Raw genomic sequence first — 24,937 nt, 5'->3', positions numbered from 1 at the left:
TTTGACATTGAAATATTTTGGCAACAACAAAATGACACGACTCCCGCAATGACCTTTCACTTGAATAACCATAACATCATCCCATTGATGATCATCGCCTAACTAATCGGAGGTTAGGGCCGATCCCACTGGTACTCCATACTAATGGTAGAGACGTAAAAAAGAATGCCACGTGACGTGAAAGCGTTAGTAGAGATGTAATATTTTCCACGCAAACCCGCTGAAAACTACAAAGATTGTGGCACAAGAGGAGCAATCAACCTTGGGTCATTAGGATTAAGCTATCTATACAACCTATGCCATTTATACAATGTAGCGCCGAAGCATTCAAGAGCCAAAACTGTCAACAGAACTCAAGATACAAGTACAGAGCATTTACAATTTTGAATGAAAGACATATAAAACAAAACAAAAATAATAACAGATAAGAATTTTTTATTCTGAAAATTCGCTAATGCTTTACTAAAACCAGTAACACCATCTACTAAGTATCTGTATAGACATCAGTTTGGTTAAGAGTTCTTTAACCATCTGCTAGCCCCACTCCAGCTGATTTATCTAAAAAGAAAATCAGATAAAAAGCGAGAAAAGAGATTTGCAAGATTATACCTAAACATCATATACAGGTAACCGCTCCTCTATGGAAACACGGCAAATTGGGCACTTCTTACATTTGTCACAGCATGTACTGCACCACATAGAGAAAAACAAGCCATGATACGAGAGAAGAGAGAAAATCTGCTGTATGGAGGTATAATAACGAAGAGAAACTTTAAACAGCCCCCATTTACATAACCATACCTGCAAAGAACACGGTGACGACAAGGAAGCAACACGATGCTAATTTCTCTCTCAAAACAAACCCTACACAAGACTTTCTCCTGCCAAATTATGAAGAAAAAGCTTACAAGATTAAACTGCACCAACTCTAAATTCATACCGTATACAGTGAAAATAGTCTTCAGCAGAGGTTACTTCTTCCACATTTATGAAAATACCAAGGAGAAATGAGAATTCCACTGTCCGACATTGTATTAACTCCAGTAATCAGTAAGTTCATCGTAAAGGAGCCAAGGTTATATGATCCATAATGCTGGGGCCTCAATCCAAAATAAATGAGCAATTGGGAGAAGGGATCTCCCTAAAATACAAAAGTCAACAAACCTCTCTTTGAAACAAGGGGTCTTCTGGGGCATAAAGCGTCTTATTACCCGTGTTTACTATCTTTTTGGCCTAAAACAGCAGTGAAGGGTGCAGGGGATGTTTCAATTCGTTGCCTTTCAATGACACCAAGGGGATAAAGCTCAACTTTGCAGACTTACAACCCTCTTAAAGAATGATTGCCCAGCTATCAGTCTTCAACAGATGTAAAGATCCATGTGAAAACAAGAAATTCCTGAAGTGTTCTAGTTGTGATTTTGAAGCAAGTGAAGGCATCACCTTTCACATACATCTATGGTGGACGCAGAAACTTATATTATGAGCCCCGACAATGCCTAGAATTGCAACTAATCATGGTTCACTGAAAAAGTGGCAGAAAAAATAAAAATTGATAAGCCCTTACATTTTGAAGTCTTTCGAATTCCTGCTGGCTGAATTTTGTAATTTCTGTTTGCTCACCTAGAGCTGCTTGAAGTCTCCAAACCTAAAAAACAAAATGCAATGGTCACTCCTTATTTCAACAAAAATGATGCGGACAAAGTTTTGGGCAGATCAATATAAGATATTCTTTCTAATGTAGCTATATCAAAGAAAGGAAGATGGAGAGCCATACCTCCTCAGCTAGATCCCTTTTAGGCATTTTTTTAACTACTTCTGGTGGATAACCACAAAAGGTGTTATAGCTGCAGAGATAAAAGTGCAGACCAATGGAAAAGAAAACACCATAAAAAGGTGCATTGTGAAAGCAGTAGAATGAAAACTAAGCAAGTCAAAGAAGATATTTAATAGCAAAGGTAAAACCTACCCAGAAGCACCCTCTTGGAACAGCCGGGCTTGTTCCTCACGGCTTCCCTCATCAATTGACCACCATCCCAACAGCCTGATGAACATGTGTCACACATGCAGTAAGAATAACTTGCAAAGCAGATGATCACATTTTATTTGTTCGATGGCATGCATAGTATCATTTGGTTAAACATGTCATTACCGGGAACCGTGGTGCAGGAATGCTAGACAGTCATGAACTCTTGACGAATATAAAAAGTATCTTCCAGCACCAGCACCGCTCCGCAGAAGAAGAACTATTCTTTCCACTAACCTAGAAGCAGCAAATAGTACAGCAGTACCTTGCAAAAGGAACAGTGGAGAGAAAAGAATTGGGACTGGTATATATCTAGCAGCAGAAGGTGTCCCCTGAAATTTATAACAAATAAAGAAACTGTCAAAAGAAAGTGTTCCAGCATCATGTCATAGCATCTTATCGTTTAAACAAGACAGGGAGATGTCAAATACTTAGCTATAACAGTATTTGTGTACACACCTCTAAGCGCATACAAAGGAGGACCTGGAAACCAATAATTGGAAGTTTCATAATGTGGCCGCCAATTTCTGGCAAACCACATAGTCGATCCTCATTCTGATTCTCACTTGATGAAACTACTAAGCCACTGTTCCAGTCGAGATATGTAATAGTTGCAGAAGACGAGCTGGGCTCCCTTATGCGAGAATTTCGATGTATTATGGGATTGGACCACTTAGTACAAACAAGGAAGGCAAAGCACTCTGCAATGCTGCAGAAAAAGGCGATGTTACTTCATCTTCTGTCGCAAAACTCACAGGAAACATAGATGTTCAGTTGAGGAGCAACCAAAGCACAAAGTTCGAAAAACGGAATCAACATTCATCATTTGACTTTTTTTTGCAAGAGCAGATTGTATGTTTCAAGAATCAAAATTCGCTAGGATGAATAGAAAAGGTTGAACTATAACTTGCCAAGAATCTAAAAAACTGGGTACTGCATAGATCTAACAGTTGGGGCTAAACTCCAGATGTAAAGTAATTAATCCACACAATAAAAGTATCGCACAGAGATTGACAAGTATGTACCCAAAATTTATAAATAAGTCCCACCAGCCAAGAGCACCGACATCTCCTGAGAACAAAATAAGAGAAAAGGTTAACATGGACTTTTCGAAAGGTTATATAGGCAGCCTCCCAACTTCTTTGGTCCTTCAGATTAAACAGTTAAGTGATTTTAGTATTGTAAACCTATTCTTGCTGTCACGTTTGAAAATTTATTTGAGATTAGAAGATGTTGGAGAAGACACATAAATGGCCAAACTAATTGAAAGTTGCACTTTCAGAAGATGCAAATGCCAGTAATCTTCTCTATGATACTATTACTAAATTTGTAAATCATCTGAATCCAGACAACAAAAATCACATCTGCTAAGTCTTCTCTATGTCAAAACTGGAGAGGCAACTATCACACTAGAGAAATCACCACTTTTAAAAAAAAAAAAAATTCAGCAACAAACACTTGTCTAGTGGTACTGTCAAGTACAAAGTGCAGAACATCAACCTAAACTGCATTAAACATACAGGACATATTAGCCCTTGACAAATTGCAAGTTGAATTAAATGCGAACAAGTAAAGAATAGTTTGGTTCAAATACGAAAATTGTAGATATCAGAAGAGGTATATGCGGGAAACGGGATAAAGATACAAGACAAGTAAAACATCCTTACTACATATTTTCCAGTGCATGCATGGCAGACTGTGAATTCACAGACAATCACATGTATTTGGCAAGACCCTTAGGACATTAACAACAATTGCCTGTCCACCTCCACATAAATAAGTGGGATTAGCACCTCTCCATATATAACTAGGCATCAACCTTCATCACCAAAACCACTTCTAGTTGGAAGTTATCAAACAACGATTGATAAAAGTTTAGCTTAATGTACCACACAGCTTAAGCAAGGTGAAGACTGTGGCAGCGACAAAGAAGATCATGGAGATTGCAACCCAGAAGTGCTGTCAGCAAAGAGATTAACAACTCATCAGTAATGCATTCTTAAACTATGAAAAGAAAAAAGGGCACCAGAGAGCATGAATCAGTGAAAATGCTTGAGAAAAAAGACAGGTCAATGCCCTGTCTAGGAGATATTTCAGATACAAAGGTGGTCCCGCTAAACACCCCAACAACTTGCCATAGTATGCCATCCGAAGTGTAATTCTACCAGATCATCATCCCTACATAAAATTGATGCCAATATCCCAGAAAATGTAACAGGTAACACGTCAAAAATAGGAACAACTGTCATCTAAGCAGTTAGAATGAAACATGGAAAAAAACGATATAAAGCATGCATCGAAAAATAGCTTTCCAGTGTCCAGGTATAGGTTAATGATATTTTCACCGAATTAAAACAACTTACAGGAAGTGTCTCCCATATTGCCTCGTCACTCATGCTTTCATCATCCCCCGGCATCAGAGCCCTACACATTCTGTAAACCATCGAAGTTGAGCTATCAGACATGAGGTTCAGCAAACCACTACTGCACTAGGCATGGGACAAAAAAGGCTTCTGGAGACCTAAGTCCAAAAGGAGAGTACTGTAGGCTATAGCACCAAATACTTTGTGACTTCATGATGGTTAAAAGAACTTCAAAAAGTACACCAACAGAAAGAGAGACTAACAAGCTCCAAGATCAGTTCCAGTGAGATGGTATTTGATGGTGCAGGAAGAGAAAGATGATGAATTCAACAATATCACCAATCGCGTTACGGGCATTAAATGTATGTATAGAAAGAGACTGTGACATAAAGATTAAACAGATACATACTCGCTGATTAATGCAGTTGACTGAGAATTGCTTCTATAACAAATCAATAAGATAAGACAGTGCCTATGAGAACACCCAAGCGCAAACTCAAGCAACAATCCAGATTCTTATTCTGTTCCCCAAGTTAGTCTGTATAAGCATGCAGATCATCCTATGCAAACCGGCCACCAAACTATCCCACCAATATTTCTACAATTTCAATCTTAATACCGATGTAAAGATGACTTCATTTCTTGATTGATCATGCCATTATCCATCTTAATGATATGCACAAGCCAAAAAGAGAGAACATGTAGTGCTCGCAAATAAATTAAATTAAACCACTTAAAAAAAAATGTCTAGCAGTCTTCCATCAATAGTAGCATAAATCAACAATTGCAAGAGAACATACCTAAAGTTGTCAATAAGAATAATTATTTCCAGTGCCAACAAAGGAAGAAAGACGATCTTCAAGTTCACAGCAGGATACCTATGAACTGCACAAGAAAGGAAACAGAGAAAATGAAGGAGATCAGTTATAACTCAAAATGATAGTTCATAATTCTCAGGAATATCCCACTCTTACAAAGAAAAAGAGAAGATGAATCCACAAAACAACAGGAATGCATCAGGAAAGCGTGGAAAGACCAATGAGACAGCACAAATATTCCATGCAAAGATATTGGCAGATACACAAAGTATGCAATTCTGAGTGGGCATGGCAGTTCAGAAAAACTGGAAAAACATAGGATAATCCAAAGTCTAACAAACCAATGATACAAAGAAGGTAGACTGTACCATAAACGCTCTCCAGATATATACAAAGAAGCAATTCAAATGCAACAAGCAAAGGTGTCGCCACAATGGCATGGCAAGGGGCCCACTGTCCAAAGAGAGAAAAGTCAATAAAGTCCCAGAGTCTTGCTACAAGATTAAGTTTTGACATATTAACAAACAAGGACAGGATGAGCAGGGCAGAAAGAACCACGCTTTTGGAAGCTCTATAGGACCTACATGACGATTATGAGGAACTGACGGTGCTGGTAATGAAAATCTTCCTCTGGCAATAACTGCATGAAATACCCAAAGCGGCAAAAAGATTATCCTGCATGTCAAAGTCGGCGTATGTTAACCCCCATATTACTTGAGGAAAAAAAGAAAGTAGTGACCAAGCAATGTTGAAGACATGTCAATGCACATAGATGCTACAGGATTTCCAAAGGACACCAACAGGTGTGATCACTTGTCATGCGTCTAACAAATCTGCATCTTTGAAACTTAATTTAGCATGCTTAATCGCTGGTTTCTTCAGTCTTGCGTGACATCCCATACAGGAGCATTAACAAGTAACATAATTCCGATGTTCACAAGATTAATGGCTTAAGCACTGTTAAATTGATTATCACCTCCTCATAAGTTCCTACATCCCTTCCCATCGATAAAACCATATTGCAAGATTGCATTCGCCAATTCTCAATGATAGGGGTAAAGAACTCCCAAGAGCCATAACTTAGTGCCTAAATCATGAAAAGAAAACCGAGTCCTGGATTTCTTTTCTATTTTGGAAGAATCATGCGCTTAATTGGCGTACAAGAAACGCGCATACAGGGTCAAGCATCAATAGAACACAGGAATTCATGAAATCCAACGCAAGTCACTGTCCGTCAAGAAGAGACTGGCGATTAGACTAAGAATGTTTTTGCGGACCACAAAGAAATTAGGAAAGGGACAAAAAAAAAGGTTCCTTGCCCAGAAAAAGAAACGCAGCTCGGACCCAATCAATCGCACAATTAACACCTTTAACACACAAAAGACTCAATCAACAGAGCCTCAGCTGACAAGACCTAGAAATCATCGAAATCATCAACCACAGAGATATGAGACAGGACATTCCCCCTACGCATCAATAGCGAACTAGCAGAGAACTGACCACCAGGAGTAGGAGACGACGTAACCGAGCTTGAGAACGAGCAGGAGAGTGAAGGCGAGCAGGAGGCTGTGCGCCACCAGCGCCTGTACGGACTTCAACACCCTTCGCCAGCTCATCATCTGTCCGCTGCTTTCCACAGTCCCCCTTCGCTCACCAATTCATGAACCAAAGGAGAAGAAGACTCGATCCGATTCCCACCAAAGAGCGAGAAACCGAAGCCCTAATCAACCGAATCGCTTCCTTCCCAGTCTAACGATTGAAGGAAGTCAGAGTGAGCGCCATGGGAGGAACCTCGACGTCTTCAATCCCTCTCCCTCGCCAGCTAATCGTTTTGGGTTCTTCTGTTTACGCATTCACTCTGGGATTCGTTTCTTTCGGATTCTTTTATTGATTGACATAAAACAAAACGCATTTACTGAGGATTCGTTAGCCCTCTCCCCTCTCCCCTCTCTCTCCCTCTCGCTCTCTGTGATGACTTTCCTTTCACGGCAAAGTAAAGCTCACGCCACCACCGGACCGGTTCGCCTCACGAACCGGTTCACTTCACCACGCTGCTTCGACCGACGACGGACCGTTTCTCGGACCGGGTTAGCGTTCCCATCGGCCATCGCACCCATTCAGCGGGAAAGGGACTCGTATGTCGGTTTTCATATTAATTTTGCTTTCCGACCCAAAAAAAGGAGAAGATTATCCTCTACTAGTAATCCTTAATCACCCCCCACCCAAAAAAAAAAAAATCTTCCGGTAATATAAACAAAAGTTTCGTGGCGTTATGCGTTGACATTCCCTAGATGTGTCCCGCGCGAGATTTTTTTTCACGTGACGTGGAGGAATCGACGGCTCGGATCGAGCTTTTAGGTCACGGTCCCGTCACTGGGTTTAAAGTCAAAGTTAGGAGATAAGACGGGGTAAGAGAAGGCAACACTAGTTAGTGACTGGACTGACCGACTGACTGATCCTAAATGAAATGGCACCGCGGAGGCACGTGCAATGCCACGTGGGAAGTTACGGCTCTACGCGCGCGCATGGGATATGCTGCTTTCTTTAATTCTCACCAGCCCACAGATAATAATTCTCACCAGCCCACGCTTTAGTTCAGCTTTAAATCAGTATTTAATCAAATATTGATTTTAAAAAGTTGAAAGTCCAATGCTGATAGTAGCCAGCATTGGGCTTTCAGCATTTAGACAAATGCTAAGAGATTTTTTTTCCTTCCAAAACTAGCCACATCAATTTTCTATATTTTCGATTTTGTCCCTTTTTTTACTGTTTATCTTCTTCGACGGTCCGGCAATAGGTGATTTTTTTATTTAAAAATTTAAAAATTACATTCAAAGCCCCTTTGAAACGTTATTTTCACCAAATAATATTCAACTCAAAGCCCATTTTCAAATGAGATTTTACCAAACGCAATTAGCATTTTCTTAAACCGTTTTAGGTTGAAAGCATTTGCATTTCCTCAAAGTTTATTTTAAATGATGAACCAAACCTACTCTTATATTCATGGTATAAAAGCTATTTTTTCTCGAATATCAAACTTATTAAATGATAAATTTAAATACGAATTGTGTTTGAATTCTAATACTAAAAAATTAAAAATTAAAAAATTATTTTTTTATTCTTATATGTATTTATAAATTTTAGTTTCTTTTTACTTTATAATATGTATTTTGTGCATATGTATATATATAGAGAGAGAGAGACACACACACCCACTTCATATCTATATCGTTACACATTTTAGGTATGATAGTATAGTTTATTATTTAATAAAAATTTTGTTAAGACGTGATGGAACGGAATAAAAATAACAAAAAAGAGATATAAAAGTATAAAAAAAAAAGTAAATAAAAATGAATTAGAAGAGCCCATACTTTAAATGACCAAATTCGAACTTGAAAATGATCTTTCTAATTTTCGAAGAATGTGGGTCAATGAAATTTCTAGAAAAAAAAAATCTAGAAATCTCCATATTCTTCTCATGTGTATCTTTGGTTCATGTTGAAGTTTCACCACTTCTTGGTAGTTTTTTAGTTCACATCAAAGCTCTACGAAAACGATGAAAAAGTCGAAACTTCTTTTCCTTCGTAGGTTTATGGTTCACGTCAAAAGTCCGTGACAACAGAAAGAGAGTAAAAAATCCATCCTCTTCCGTAACTTTGTGGTTCATTTTGAAGTTTAGTGGAGGTAACGAAAGAGACAAAACTTTTCGTAGTTGCAAATGTGAATGATCATTTTTTCTCTCTCTTACTAGAGTTAGCAGCGAATTATGATAAATTCTTATAGTCTTCGTTTATTGACACCTAAATTTTGATTTCCCTATTAGTCATTAATAGCATTTTAAAATTAGGGGTTAACCTTAGTTCCTAGCAAAAATATTTTCATATAGTTTTCATATAATTTGCATTTTAATTTTCCGTACGCAAAAAACATTTTGCATTTGTTTGGATCGGCGGTGGTCAATGGAGCTAAATTGACACACGGTGAATCGGAGCCATTTAAAGCCAGTCAGTTTTACTCTGATTGCAAATCTTGAAGATCGATCCTTGTGCAATGAGCCGGCGGACGGTGAATGAACGTGGACACATCCACGGCATTGTCGGCAAAACAGAATAGGAAACCGAAAGATTGCAAATCAAGGAGAATCTTCACAAATCAAAACAACCCCCACGGTTTGATGCTTTCCCACATATGCGTAGGGGACTTTTTTCTACAAGACAAGGGTTCACGTTCACAGTAGGCACGTTGAGAATTCTGAAACAGAGAAAGAGAGAGGGGGGATGGGTTCATAGAGGAGAGCTTTGTTCTCTCGATAGACCGGAGTCAATACAGTCGGTCATTGAGGGACGGCAAAGCCAAAAAAAAAAAAAAAAGAGAGAAGTCTTCTTCCTTTCATATTTTTATTTTTCTGTGCAGATTCGGAGGCCAATTCATTATATACACGGCCAGAGAGCTTCACGAGTGACGAAAAAAAAAATTTTGATTACCTTCCTCGCGTATGTATAAGACCGAATCCATTCGATTTCTAAAGAGGATTACGAATCCTAGAAATCCTTCATCAGTAGTTGTGAATGATTGATTTTTTTTTTTCAATTTTTTCAATCTTGGTTCCGTAGGAACAAGTCAGAAAGATTGAGAAATAGAATCATATGATTTGATTCGTTCTCAATAGCCATGAGGGAATCTTCATGGTTCTGAGGCCACAAAAAAATTCAAAACCTGGCAGATTTTTGTGTGTGTGAGAGAGAGAGAGAGGACGGAAAAGAGAGAGTGAGTCCGCATTGAAATTCCAAAGAGAAGAGAAAAGTGAAAAAGAACTACTTTCTTGTCTGTTCTCTACGGGTTCCGCCAAATTGATTGCCGCCCGTGATATATCCATCAAGGAAACAAGAGAAGGACCAGCAAGCTCCTCCCCTGCAGCCCGTGCCCGAGCTTCGCCATTGCACGTCGCTACTGCCATCCCGGCCAGTTTGGTCGTGTCTCCCATCAAATATCGCAACAAGACCGGCCAATCTTTCGACTCCGGCGGACTTCACGGCCAGCCAATCGCCCAGCAGATAAACCCCCCAAGATCTCGTTGCATTTGGAGCATTCTCGGAGACTCTGTTTCCCGGCGATTCGGCCCATGACCGGCAACAAGTTGTTGACGTTCCTGCAGTCAATAATTTACTACTGAGCGACCACCACAACAAGTTGTTCGAGCCAATCGCTGGATAGTCCCGATTATGTGAAATCCTTAAGCATTATGCCCGCTGGAAATTATTTGCTATAATACAGTAAGGCAAAAACTTGTCTCCTGTGCAGGTGCACTTCCGTGACTGTTAGTGGCACACTTTGGGACTCGCACAAGAAAAGGAAAAAGGATACACCCCCGCGATCACTCGTACGTGCGAAGTCTCGCCGAGCCGGTCCCATCCGCAAGCCGGTCCAAGATTGAGTTCGATCTCAATTTGATTCGAATTTCGGAAAGGTAATCTGAAGGTAAATTTTTATCTTAATTATTTGGAGAATATTCGCTTGCCTATTTTTTAATATTTACATATAGTTTTGCATATTATTATCTAAGCATATCTTGCATATTGCATAAGTGGATATCTCTTTTTTAAAATATAGGTTGATTAGGAAATCTTTTCTAATCCGCAAGTCCATCTTTAAGATTATTACTCGATTAGGCAATTATTTGCATTCAATCATTAATCGTAAGATTACGAATTAAAGATTGGTTCAAATATTGCGATATATTTTCAAAATTTGATTGATATATCCACTTTCTCGATTTTTTTAATTGGCATTTTATCTACTTTTCTTATTTGAATTTGTTAATTGTCAATTATTATCTTTTAGAATATATTATCTCGCATGATATATTTTAAATTTCTAAAAGATATCGCATTTAGATAGTTTCTGCATATAGACTAGGTTGCATCTTAGTACTAAAATCATGTAGATATTTGCATGTTTGATTTAATTCTAGAATAATTTAAATTGGATTTGCATTCTAGAATAGAATCTGCATATTTGATTAGATTTTCATGTCTAAAAAATAATCTATCTTTAATAGGTTGAGGTTTAGGCAAATTTAAACCCTAAAATATGCAAGATAATGAGCTTTAAGCATAGTTTTCTTTAGTGTCGTTAATTATTCCGAAAATACAAAAATATATAATTCATGTCATGTTATCATGCATTATATATCATCTTTGCCATGTCATATAGATTGCATTTAAGTTTGTATTGCATGTTTAGGGTTTTAATTAATTCACACGTCATGTAGTCGATCTAATTGAATCGAAACATCATTTGTATTATAGTTTAATTTAATTGCTTGTCATCTAGGTTAGTCATGTAGTTAATTACATTAATTTCATATGCATGCTTAGGATTTCCTTGCATTTAATTTAATTCATTTGCATCTTAGATTAAATTCATGCATTATATATAGGGAAAAATCCAAAAAAGGGTCTAAAGTCCTCTTGTTTTCTCAAATAAGGGTCCCAAGTGAACTTTATTTCAAATAAGGGCCTGAAGTGACATAGTATGTTTCAATTAAGGGCCCGAAGTGGCCATAGTATTTAAAAAAGGGTCCTGTCCGAAGGATATTTTCATCATTTCACTCTTAAATTTTTGATTCATTTTTTTTTTATTTTTTCCTTTTTTCTATTTTTTTAAAAAGGAAAAAAAAAAGCCACACAATGAGAAGGCTACCCCTCCCGCTTGTGGTCATCGCCCCACCACTAGTGGGAGGTCGGCCGGGGCGGCGAGGGCCGGCAACCCCGCCGCCCATTAGCTAGGGCCTCTAGCCCTCACGAAAATTTCAAATCCTAGAGCGCGTTGTCCCTGTCTTCTTCTTCTTCTTCGAGCTTGTGCAGAACCGCATCTACTTCGTGCTCCCCAAGTCGAGGCTCTAGCACCGCTTGACGGCCTCAAACATGGCGGCCCTCGCCGTGAAGGGGAGCATCGCGATGCAGAAGGCATTGAGGCAATTTTCGCCCCGTTGGCCACGCTTGGGTGAGCCAAGGCCTAACCTCGACCTCACTCGGGCGAAGCCAACGAGGGCCGCCCTCTGCTCACCCCAACGAGGGCCACCCTCGGCTCGCCCAAGCGAGGCCGCTACCTCCCTCGCCAGTGGCTAGCCAAAGTGAGCTAGGGTAGAAATAAAAGGGAAAAAAAAAAAGAAAGGAAAAAAAGAGAAAAGGAAAAAAGTTTAAAAAAAGTGAAAATAACTAAAATACCCATACTCAAGCCATTTTTTGAAATAAAAATGGCACTTCAGACCCTTATTTGAAACAACATTTACTTCGAGCCATTATTTGGAAAATCGATAGCACTTTGGGCCCTTAAACGAAAATTTCCCTTATATCTAGGCTAGTCTTTTATCCCATTAAAAAGCGAAAATTCAAAAGTGAGAACAGGTTGCCTTGGCGCATGCTTCCCGTAATTACCTTGAGTTGTTTACTTTAATTGATTGCACACCCGCGCAATAACCTTTGTTAGTGACTTAGTTAGGTTAAAATTAATTAATGTTATGAAAGAAAATGGTATCGAATGGATGTTAGAGTAATCTAGTGTAATCAAGTCCCCGGACTTAAGATCTCCAGGTTCATAGAAGTAATTTAGTTTTCTCGCTAATTTACTTAGATTTCTGATAGACCTACCAAAAACGATTAGTGGCGACTCTAAATTCAAAATACATTACATGTTAATCACATTGAACTATAAGTTGCGATTTGATATGGGCTTGAGAGAGTCCGAGTTAGGTTAGTTAAATAATTAACTTAGTAATTCATTAGCTTGAAATTTTCGAATTTTAGGTCGTGACACCATTTATGTGTTTTCATGGTCATTTACATCGATATGCGCAAATACCAAATAATGAACGTGATACGATACGAACCTCTCCAATTTTTATTACTGTGATTCACGAAACGTTGGATAGGAAATGGCAAAATCACTTAATTTCGTATCCAATCCCATCCTAGTTAGAAATTCATATGACCAAATGCAGCCTTATTGGATTTCTCTCTTTGATAAAACTCACTTTAAATCTGTTTTGCGGGAATCGGTCCCACGAGAACATATGTTCCATCGAAAACCGTTCTTTGATTTTTCTTAAAAGTGACAGGATTATGTGGCAACTCAGGACATGAATTGATCCACATATTCTCACCACACTATGATATTGTTTAGAAGTTTTGACTCACATGATTTAGCGGCACTTGCTAAATCAGGAAACCTCTTGTAGTATGCTCTATCATTGATATGAAGGGAAGTCACGATACACACGCAATCAAATACCTAAATGCCCATCACAATACATCACAACAGATCTCGTAGAGGCAAAAAAATGGTTAAAAGAAAAAAAAAAAAAAAAAGGCCACGTGTGATGTCTCTTTCTAATACTAATTAATCCCTGATGAATCTAATACTAATTAATACCTGATGAGTCTATAATTGCTGCCCAGTGCCCGTCCGGCAACTTTCCACTACATAAAGCCTCTTTTTCGGGACAGCTTTCGTTAATTAAAGACTAATTCGAACGGCCCACCGCCAAACTTTCGATTCGTTCGGTTAATCATCGTCTTGATTTCTAATCACGACTTAGCATTATGACCAAAGAAGGGTCGGATCTTAAGGAAAAGTCAAGACAGCGTCAAATGAGATTCCTGGCTTTTGCCTTCGTCTATTTCGACAAAGACGGCAACGTACTTTGGGTATCGATGATGGGTTTGAGAGTAGACTTCGGTGGTTTTGGTCGTTTCTTCGTGATTGTGCAAAGCCTCGGTTCCCCTTTCCGGCCTTTTCAAAGTACATTGCTGGATTTCATTTGAATTTCGGAGACGGAGACGAATGGATGGATTTTCCCGGTGTCGTGCCCTCCTATCCGTATCTTCCTTAGGGGTGTCAACGGGCCGGCCCGAAACAGAACAAGATCGAGCTCGACCCTATCCCACCCGGGCCGGGCCGAGTTGGGCCGGATTCCGATTTGATTCTTTTCTTTCTTCTTTTTTTGGAATCAAAATCAATTCACAAACCCATCAAATAAAAGAATATAAAAATAAAAAATTAAATTAAATTAAAAAAAAGAAAATATTAGTGTTAAAAAAAGTCGGGCGGCGGGCCGGCCCGACTCGACCGGGCCCGAAAAGGCTCGAAAATTAAGTGAATTTTCGGGCTAGGCATGCCCATCCGGCGCGGGCCTTTTGACACCCTTGATCTTCCTCAAAAGAGCTTGGTGTTATCGTTAGAATTCCTGTTTAGAAAACGATTTGAGATGCATCAGTTCATACAAAGGCGACGACACGAGAGCACGATCCGAACCCGACTTGAATTTAACAAGAGAAAGGCCCAACTTGGCACGAATTTATTGGTATGACATCTTCTAATGCAAATATTTATCATCGTATTTTGGTAATACCGATTCTAACTACTAATGACGGGCTACTCATTTGTGCAGTTCATCTATCATATCGCATCGACAAGTGGGGCTTGTGCATATATTTGCCGTTTGATGGAGGCCTAATCAAGGATCGGGGCCTACTATAATCATGTGTGGTTTGGTCGATAAGTGGGCCCTCGTAAGTATATTCAATCCAACTCAAGATCGGCTCCGGATTTGCTCAATCAAGTAACAAGGAAACAAAATCATCGGACGCTACGAGACAAGGTAATTTAGGAATTATCGAATGTCACTATCGACGCCAACACGAATAATCAATTTCGGCTATGAAAAGTGGGCTCCACCAAAACCCCAAAAGATCTCAAAGGAAAGATTGAAATGATAACAATAAAAAAAGTCTGGATAGTGACGTGGGCTTATCCATGTCCGCTGTGACGATTCCCACTTCACGAGTTGGGGTTGCCGACAATTCTCGCATTGTGAAAATTTGTTTCCCGACCGTGACGGCACCCATCGTTTTTTTTTTTTTTACTTTTTCGTAGTTATTAGCGAAATTCGTATCATTCGAACCAACTCGGAAACGAAATTTTTCCTCGCGTTGATATGAATGTTGATATTGTTTTGAGTCCAAAAGCCCACTGACTTTTGTTGTCCAATGGCCCAGTTGATGACATTTGTTTATGGGCTTGGATCCCTCACCAGATTTTTAACAAAAAGCCCACTACAATAGAATGAATGAAATCAGAAACTTTTCGAAGCAGGGCAAATACCATGGCTAACCTAGTTGTACATAATTATTTAGGATCTTAAGCCCAAAAAAAAAAAAAGAATAATTCACTGTTATGACGTAGGAGCCACGTCAAATTACTGGGTAAATAATTAAAAAAAAAAGCAAAGAAAAACGACCTACATCTGCGAAACCAATCACAATCTTATAACGGGGATGTTTTGTTTCCATGCGAGTAGATTATTGAAATAGTAGGTAAATATCAAAAACCGTCATTGAAGAGTATTACCAATGATGATCTGATTTCTCCTTAACTTAGCGACGCTTTAGTGAAATTACGAACTCTCTGACAGTTTGCAAATTGCCAATTTATCTGTTACTCCTTTTTTTTTTTTTTGTACTAGTGGGTCAAACTTATCAACTATTGCGTGCATTCTATCGATTTTCAATTGAGTGACAGGCAATCCGATTTAGTTACCGACATTATTTGGTTACCAGCTCCCATATGAGCTACTTACCTATGTTTATTTATTTTCTTCATTTACCAAGTTTTCTTTTTGTTTACCATTTTTTATTTACCATTCTTACAAGCGCCTTATACGCATCAAATCTTATATAAATTCACCATCCTTCGTTTGAGTAACTTACCAGTTTTACTTTCATCAGGGTACCGGCTGGTTTTGTTGTGTTAATTCTTATTTGAATTGTTTATCAATATTTATCTATTTATTTTTTTGAAAAATTTACCAACCTTTTAAGGAGTCATCAATTTTTATGCTGGTAATTTGAAGAAAAAAAACTGTTGAGTAAACTACCAAGAATTTATTTGGAACAAGAAGACACTGGTCATTTTTTCTACCAATATGTCTTTTGACGCTTGTCTTTGCTCGTCATATCTAATTCCAATAGCGAAAAAAGTCCATATTCTTACGTACGGCACATCAGATTTTTTGCTTTGCCTTCCACGAAAACAGTTCCACGTGTCAATAGGCTTCATTATTTTGGCTTTGTTTTGTTCACCTATTCTAGGCAAAAGTGGAACATCCATATTCACACCATGATATGAATAAGAAATATACTTACGTAACAGTTTTTTTATCTGCCTTTACAATGATAACATATTGTGAGCCACAAAAAATAAAAAACAAATAAGAAATAATTATTATGGGGTTCATTCCTTCGAGAATTTGTAACCCACAATATACTGTCATTCTCACAAGAAAAAAATCGACAAGCTACTAGCTTGACAGTATTGTTAGTCTCCCAATCAATGAGTGATTTATGCAAAATACGCGATGATGATGTGTGGATCAATGGTCGAGATTGTACCGTTCTCGAAAATACGGTCAGGAAAGCATATCTCAAAAAACTGTTATGCTAGAAAAATCCTGGGGACAATAAGCCGTTTGATCCATGCTGCCATCCTTACATCGAAGGAGAGGGACTGGGCAAGGTTGAGAAACGAGGGACATTCGTCTCTTGGGCACAAAGATAATTGGGAAATATAGGTCAGAGTCAGAAGATAGATTTCAAGAAATGCTTTCGATGAGCTTTTTTAAAGAGAAAATCCTCGTATCGGTGAAGTTCTGAAAAATCAAATACGAAAATAGAGCATGGGATATATTCGGTTTTTGTTCAATTATCCACGCGAATTGACATGTAAACGCACTTTGCTATGATATCTAATTATCTTATTTTATTTACGTAAAAAAAAATCAAGGGTTACCTCCTCTATATCCAATCCCAATGATTAAAATGGAACAACTTTAAGAGCAATCTAATGAAATCACATAACATAGAGAGAGAGAGAGAGAGAGAGAGAGAGAGAGAGAGAGAGTTGTAGGCTACCCTTAACCTAAGGAGATCGGATAAAAAAGACAGACAGCTTTTCTTCACGTGGCCCATGTGCTTTCCCATTCGAACATCTTCAAATAGTGGATCAAACAACGTAGGACAAACTTAATCAACTCACTCCAGAAACACAAGACACACACATATATATATGCTGCAATGTTTTGTCACCCTAGAGAACTGTCCCGAACTTGGCCGGAAACTTCGCGAGGCTTAGCTCTAGTGGCAGCTGACAAAACCCTAATCCCTCTCAAATCCCCGTCGTCACATTGTGACTTCTCTCCTCCAGGCATGTACATTTGCTGGGGAAATCATGCACCTCGTTTGTTGTCATCATCCGCGGCCGACTTGCTCGGAAAGCTGGACTAGAGGACCCTGGGAAATAAACTACAGATCGACGCTACATGATCCCATTGAAATCTAGGAGATCTGGCCATGTATGCAGTTGCAAAATATTCATGGAATGATTAGATCGAACACATTAACATCGGATATGAAAAGTACTTCAATACCTCGAAATTGCAAGAGCTCGCAGGAAAGAAGATAAGAACGAGCATAAATGGACAAGCCTAAATATAGCTTGCTGCATGAGAAGTGTGTGCATGCAAGACACCCAAAAGCCATACCACATTTGGAAAACGGTTCATCCCCTCACGCACTGGAGCCGTGCAATAATGCCCTTCCTCTGTACAAAGATTAAGAGGATTTGCAGCAGCACCCCAAGCGAGATTGAGACCACAAGCGTATCCCCTCATGGACCACAGCTAAATGGGGCGTGTCTGTTGGTAAATGCAGAGATACTTCGCACCAAGTTGAAATGAAAGCACTAAACAGAAAAGGAAGTGAAGATGAAAGTAGCTTTGGGAAGGGGGTTTACGCTAGCACCATCATCAGCGCACATCACCACAAAAATGACAAGCCAAAATACAATTCACATTCACCACCCTTGTCTTTTTCTTCGTGGTTATCATCTCCTGTTTGAAAGCAACCTGTGACAGAGAGCCCTTGTGTCTAGCAACATATGTGGTCCATGTAGCGATGTCCCTCTGAAGAGAGAGAAAGAGAGAGAGAGACAGATTGCGGCATGTATTAATGGAAAGAGAGCAAAAACACTGTGACAAAAGGGCATGGGAAAGTGATGAAATCGAACGGAGTGGGCAACTGCAACTGAAGGAGTATGTTCATCATTCGAAATAGGATGACGCAAAGACCAAATTTGAGGAGGTCGTGATCATGGCATAAGGTCATTGTTTAAGGTTGTAGAGAGAGAGAGAGAGAGAGAGAGAGAGAGAGAGAGAGAGAGGCATGCTTGGTATCAAGAGATGTAAAACGCATATTTGATAGTCTTGTCATAAGGAAATAATACATAGAAATTCACAAGGTCTGAATCAAATATCTCCTCAACAACACACGTGATAGAAAAATCGAAATTGGAAATGAAAGTTCATTTGTTTTAGAGATAATGGGGCTCACCCGAATTGGTATAAATGGTCGCAAGTGACGTTAGATGACGATCTCTCTGCAATCTTAGATCTGAATGTTCCATAGCGAGTATATACTTTATGGTACGTTCAAAGAGAAGTCACCCTAATAATTCATCTCCTCATTTGGACAAAAGAAATTGTTATAAGCTAACTAATGATCCTTTCGGTTGTGGTAAGGTATTTTAATTATTCACCTATTATGGATTATATACATCTTCATCACATGCCTACAAATTAATAAACATGTACATATCATATGATCTAATTACATAATAACTTCGTGCGTATATTTATCGGAAGCAAATCATTAGAACATAGAAGACGACACTCAAATAACAAAACCGATGCAATAGCATTACGTATGAGAGAGAGAAGAGAGAGAGAGAGAGAGAGCAAATATCAAGGTTTGAACCATTGGCTCAGCTCAAAGCATTATGCAGGCATATTCTATCTTCAGTCATGAGACTAGTAACTAGTACACACCATCCGACTCAAACATGCGGCACCTCAATGTTAATGAAGGCGCACGCACAATTTACGGGATCGTTTGAAAGAATGAATGAATAAAAACGGTATAAGCAACGTTGTCGATCGAAAGATTGGAATAGGAGAGTTGGAGTAGGATTTTGTTAGGAGCACTTGGGTAATATTATTTGTGAGGGATAGAGAGAGAAAAAGAGGAAGACATGTCAGATGTGCTAGGTCACCATGGGACAGGGAGTGACTTCTTGTGGGAAGATGCATGAACATGCATGTTCTCTATCTCTCTCTCTCTCTCTGCGCGTGATTGCGTCTAACCCTAGGCAAGGACAGTCCACTTTGACTATGAGTCCCCTTCTCTCTCTGTTCTCTCTCAAGAAAAACCTCTCTCTGGTGTTTCCCACTCATACAAACATAAACAGATATGCCATTAACCCTTGCCCTGTTGTTGAATCAGACATGTAGCGGCGATCCCAAGTGTTTTTCCCTTTTCTTGATCGTTTCTTGATTTGATCTATCATTAACTAGGAGCCCCACTTGTGCTTTTAAGGGAAGAAAACCCAATGTCAATCCACAAAAGATTAATCTACAGAACTAATCCGCAAAAGCGACATGAGAACACTATAAAAAAAAGATTGCTGTCTCTCCCTCCCTCTGCAAACCTACATGCCCATTTGCACTCAAGAATCTCTTTCCCATGTACTCACATGAAATTCCATTACTTGTACTTTATAAAGTTGGTCTGTTGTTGCTTATTAAGGTCTTATGTTGTATTAGCCCTAGGAGAATAGAACACATATTTCACTCTCCTTCCCAAACCTGGGGCTGGATCCTTTTCGCTTAAGAGATCAAGCTTCTCAATCCGTGTCGCACTTGTCCTAATCCTCCTAGCGCTTTGTCCGTGCAGCAGTCACAATTGATTGTGCGCAATGTTTCACTCAAACCACAGTGCCAATGACCTCATCTCCTCCAGTGAGCAACCAATTCTTCAGCATCCCATCTTCCATGACGTTAGCTTTGATTTCAAACAAGAAGACCCTCCTTTCTCTCTCTCCAACTTCCCCTCTCCCTCCATCTTCTACGGCGATGATAGCGAGGGTGGTGCTTTTCTTCAAGTTCACAACAATCTCTTGTCAGAAGGGCAGCAACCATTGAACACTCCTCACCAAATGACCGATCCAGTGACCTTTTTCTCCGGCGGTTGCATCGGATACAGCGCCGGAATGAACCCCGAAGAGAGTGGTGAGCGGGTTGTTCCGGCAGAGCGGTTCTCGAAGAAGGATCGGCACAGCAAGATCAACACCGCTCAAGGCATGAGAGACCGGAGGATGAGGTTGTCCGTTGAAGTCGCTCGCGAGTTCTTCAGTCTTCAGGACATGCTCGGGGTCGACAAAGCTAGCAAAACTATCAAGTGGTTGCTGGTGAAGTCGACGCCCGCCATTAAAGAATTAGCTACGGGCCTTCAGAAGACGAACGACGGCGAAAGCATCCCTATTGTGGGTGCTCCTTGCACATCAGAGCGCGAAGTGACGCCTCAAATAGGCAAAATCGCTAAGGGTCGTCAGCAACAGACGATTGGAAAAAAGAGGAAGGTCAAACAATCGCGAAAGACTGTGTTTTGCCCTACGGTGAGAGAGTCAAGGGCAAAGGCGAGGGAAAGAGCAAAGCAAAGAACAAGGGCGAAGACGATCCTTCAAAAACTCAATAGAGGGGATCGACCTTGGGACGAATTGACCGAGAGCGATCTGAACGGCCGACTACTATCCAATTGTTCCATTGGAACTAGTGATGACTCTGGAAATCGAGGAAGCGGCGTCGAAGTTACTAACATCGATGTGCAAGTTCAATTTGAAGGAGAAAGTTCTTATGATCAGAAGACAATGGCTGATGATTCATCTGAAATTCACAACTTCAACCATGCACAAAGCGCCCAAGTAGAGGTCAGTGCCGGCTTCGATATCTTCCCCCTTGGTAGATATAATTGTCAACCAACACTTCGAAGCATTCAAATAGACTGGCTAGTTATTTGTTTTGTTCTACGTTTCTCAAGTAATGAAAAGCATCAAGCAACTATGAATTGCCAAATTCCTATGAAGTCATCACTTGACCAATGCATACTTTTGCAGCATCAGTTCACTGAATCTGAATTGTTTTGCATGCCATGGGAAGGCTACTCTGACCAATATATGCGCTAAGTTGGACAATTTCTAAGCACTTCTCTCCATGTCAAGAAGGGGAATTTTTTTCCGGAATCAGCCCCTACACCAACCAGAATATTGCATCCGTTTCTGTCTGGATTTACTTGGATTGTTGCTGCAACTGTAAAAAGACCTAAGTCGCGTTATTTTTGTGGTAAATTCTCTTTCTATTTGTGGATATGGTGATGTTTTAGAAGGGATAATGGGAAGAATTTAGGTTACCATGCTTCTGCTAAGCTGCTCCAAGAGAACTTAATATCTGTGCTATATCCAAGTTTGTGGACCTTGATGCTTGTTTTCCTTTTTGTGTCATCCTAGTAGACATCTCAACATGCATCATCTGAATTATAGGAAGGCATTAACTACAATCCTGTTTGATGACTCAATTGACCGTCGAAAATCACAACTTTGAGCACCGAAGAAGATTGAGCAATTTGACATCATTCAGTCACTGCCTATATAGATATTCATTAGAATTTAGAACATAATCAGTTGTGTTGCGAAAACCATGGATAATATTCCCGTTTTATGTTGTATAGGTAACTGTTATATCCACTATTCAGTTTTCTAGTATGATCAAGCAGATTTCAATGTCCATTGAATTTTTTTTTTCCTAATTGCGTTGAAGATTGTCAACCCTATAATTCATGCTTAAAGTTTCACCCCTTGTTTTGCAGTTTTATAAACCAAGTCCATGGTTTGTTAATCAGAGAGATGACTATCCAAGTGTGATGAAAATCTTTTATGGGCTCTCTTTATTTTCCATACATAGCACTTCATAATAGGATGTCAATAAATACTCAGACACTGATAACTGAAGGAAAAGTTGCAATAGATGCATGCTCATTTAGAGAAAAATGCATGATATAGTTGCGAGAATGCATGCACTTTATGCATCTATCGCGTGACTGATGTAGCGTAACTATCCTATTTATAATGTCCACTATGCAGCCCAATCAACTTTATGGATAAACTTTCAAGAAAATCTCAATCTTGATTGCTCTTTCTTCACCTATCGATGTCACGTAGTATAACTGCGATCCAAAACATATTCTCATTGTAAAGACGTTTTATCTTGATGAGATCGATTCTTTCGATAAATTAGGAAAGGAAAGCTCGATACTATATGCACAGAATTTATACTAAACGATATTTGATTTTTCAGTCATCTCGTTCAAAAATGGACTCCCTCCATCTAATTTACCAATAGTAAATGTATAGCAGTAGTCCTAAGTTACAAGTATCACCTAACACTTCCAAGAACACTGAACACGTGAAGAATAATATCTCGATTGTCTCTTCGCTTTAGTTAGAACCATTGCTCGAGTGAATATAATAAAGGATGCGTCGAGTCTCTAGATAACAAGATGAACTAAGAATTCTAGAATCTTATTTAATTGATTTAGGTATAAGATTCACGCCACGAAGATAACATATATGCACACTTATTCGCATGCGCACGTGTACTAGAGTTAGGCAGTAAGACCGGCAGCTACACCACGAACATGTTGACTAGAGAAGAAAACCTGAAGGAGAAGGCTTTTGAGCGGTGTAAGGTTTGATAAAATTTCCTATAAATATCATAAGCGGGCCATATTCCAGAGAAGAAGACGTCGAAGTACGATAGTGAATTGATCAAAGCGAGAGGGCTGCGGCCTCATCAATCTTCTAGGGTTTCATAGCTCCTTACAAGAGTTTTCCCGTGTGTTGGCCACAAAAACAAACGCGTCTTTCTGGTAGCATTCGTGCCAAGAATGTCGCCAAAAACAAAAGGTTGGAAAGTCTTGGCATGTCATTTGTTCCAAGTGGTCGAGCCCTTCAACAAGTGTTTCGTGACTGGCGTGCCGAGTCCAAGTATGAGGCCTCGAGAATGTATTATATTGATAAATAAAGTCGATTAAAACGCGAAACTCTACTCGAAAAAAGTTCTACTTTTCTACCAAAAGAAGATGCGTTATCGGTCTATGCCATGATTACAATTACTTATGTATACTTGCATATATCAAAATTTAAGTTCTTACCCGTAACCCCTAGTACTTAGTAGGACCTACACATTCTATTTGACGCAAAACCATGCATGATTTCTTTGCTCGGGTACACATGATCCTAAAAGATATATGCCCACATGCGGCACAAAAAGTCATTCCGCTATTTCGATGGCCATGTTTCTGAAAGTGCTTCAATTTTTATCTGTACTAATCTTTGAGATTTGTCCTGTCACGGGGAAATAACTAGGAAATAGAAATAGCTTTCCGAAATGACTTTCATATGTCATGATTTATCAAAAATAGAAAGGAGAAAAACCAAAAAGGGAATTGCTGAAGGGAGGATGCATGACAGATCGTAGGTCACCTGATCCGACAGCACACGGGACCGACCTCTAAGGCAAAACAATTTAAGGGAGAAAACGAAGGGGTCTTAATCTTATGATGATGACCCGACCAACTGTCCCCGGAGAAAGTAGCCGCTCTTTTTGACTCTGCCGCTCCCTAGAGATTGCATTGACTCGAACGGGAAGAATGCGTACTCGAGAGGGACGACATCTTTCAGACAGCGGAAAAGATGGCTACAAAACAGTTTCGAGCATTTAAGAGATCCCCTTCCAAATCCTGAAGCAAAGGGACTGATCCTGCGGTCTGAAATCCGAATAACGAATCATCCACGATCTCGTCCGTGTTACTAGTGACGTGTATCACGATCCGTTGAATTTTGACACAAATTCGACTACGATGCATTCATCAGACCGACCGACTTATCGATCCATGAATCGAGAAGAATCATGTCTACAAGTAGCCAAGCAGCCGGACAATCGATCAAGTGATTGATTTGAATATGATCCGGGACAGCCAGCGGATCGATGCTTGACCGATGCCACACAACCAGGTGATTGATGCGTGACCCACAGATCCATGTGATGTCTAGCTAGAACCCAGGTGGCTGCATTGAGACTTGGGGCTCACTAGAAGTCTTCTGAGCTGGTGAGACTTGATGTGAGCTGGTAGAGGGTTGTTGATGTGAATAGAGAGCCGCTGACATGAACAGTGAATGAGTGGGGCTATTGAGGGATTTTGTGATTGACTGAGTTGACCCGAGAGGACTTGATTGACCCAGATTCACTTGTATAAATGGGGGTCGAACCCCTCGTAAATGATATGCTTTGAATCTTCAATTGAACAAAGCTTTCTCTGCAATTATCTCTGTTTTTCTCTCTGTGTTCGGGTAAATTGCTGAGTGTGTGCGAGTTTGTGTGATAAGGCTGACTTGGGGATTCATTCCTATGTGCCGCACGGTGTTGGGTGAACACTAGATAAACCGACCCATGATATTTGGCATCAGAGTGAGTCGATTCTTGGTGAGATGACAAACAATCAAGGTGCCGAAGCGGTACTCGATTCCGAGCAATCGGAGGATGAACGTGGCGGACGGACCATCGAGCCGACCCCGGCCAGGGCTAGGAGGGACCGTGGGGTGTCTAAGAAGGTGAAGCGAGATATGGAGTCCCGCATGACAAGGCTCAAGCAAGCCTTGGCGGAGTTCCAAGCCAAACGTGATGAGGAGACTGACAGCAACGAGGAGGACTTGGTCAAGGAGGGGTT

At 39.8% G+C, this 24,937-nt stretch overlaps 2 protein-coding genes across 4 annotated transcripts; one reads left to right on the top strand and one right to left on the bottom strand.

Annotated features, from left to right (window-relative positions):
- Nucleotides 1-251: 251 nt before the first annotated feature.
- LOC115734821 lies at nt 252-7,174 on the bottom strand. 2 transcript variants are annotated; one of them, XM_048282520.1, is made up of 14 exons: nt 6,705-7,174; nt 5,765-5,879; nt 5,573-5,657; nt 5,187-5,271; nt 4,387-4,456; nt 3,913-3,982; nt 3,049-3,094; nt 2,483-2,732; nt 2,150-2,355; nt 1,967-2,041; nt 1,775-1,844; nt 1,565-1,645; nt 802-881; nt 252-688 (listed from the first exon to the last, which is right to left on the bottom strand). In XM_048282520.1, the coding sequence occupies exons 1-14, from the start codon at nt 6,821-6,823 to the stop codon at nt 610-612; spliced, it is 1,431 nt and encodes a 476-aa protein (XP_048138477.1). In that variant the 5' UTR covers nt 6,824-7,174; the 3' UTR covers nt 252-609. The 2 variants fall into 2 exon arrangements, with proteins under 2 accessions (XP_048138477.1, XP_030521631.2); XM_030665771.2 differs by having other exon boundaries at nt 5,789-5,879; nt 6,705-7,172.
- Nucleotides 7,175-19,991: 12,817 nt separating this feature from the next.
- Nucleotides 19,992-21,780, top strand: LOC115734835 (transcription factor TCP1-like). Of its 2 annotated transcripts, none has more exons than XM_048282408.1 (2): nt 19,992-21,083; nt 21,276-21,780. In XM_048282408.1, the coding sequence occupies exons 1-2, from the start codon at nt 20,073-20,075 to the stop codon at nt 21,336-21,338; spliced, it is 1,074 nt and encodes a 357-aa protein (XP_048138365.1). In that variant the 5' UTR covers nt 19,992-20,072; the 3' UTR covers nt 21,339-21,780. The 2 variants fall into 2 exon arrangements, with proteins under 2 accessions (XP_048138365.1, XP_030521650.1); XM_030665790.2 differs by having other exon boundaries at nt 21,270-21,780.
- The last annotated feature ends 3,157 nt before the right edge of the window (nt 21,781-24,937 follow it).

Source organism: Rhodamnia argentea, chromosome 7 (genome assembly GCF_020921035.1).
Source record: "Rhodamnia argentea isolate NSW1041297 chromosome 7, ASM2092103v1, whole genome shotgun sequence".
Classification (NCBI taxonomy): Eukaryota; Viridiplantae; Streptophyta; class Magnoliopsida; order Myrtales; family Myrtaceae; genus Rhodamnia; species Rhodamnia argentea.
The sequence above is the reverse complement of the archived record's forward strand: the minus strand, read 5'-3'. Positions and strand labels throughout refer to the sequence as shown.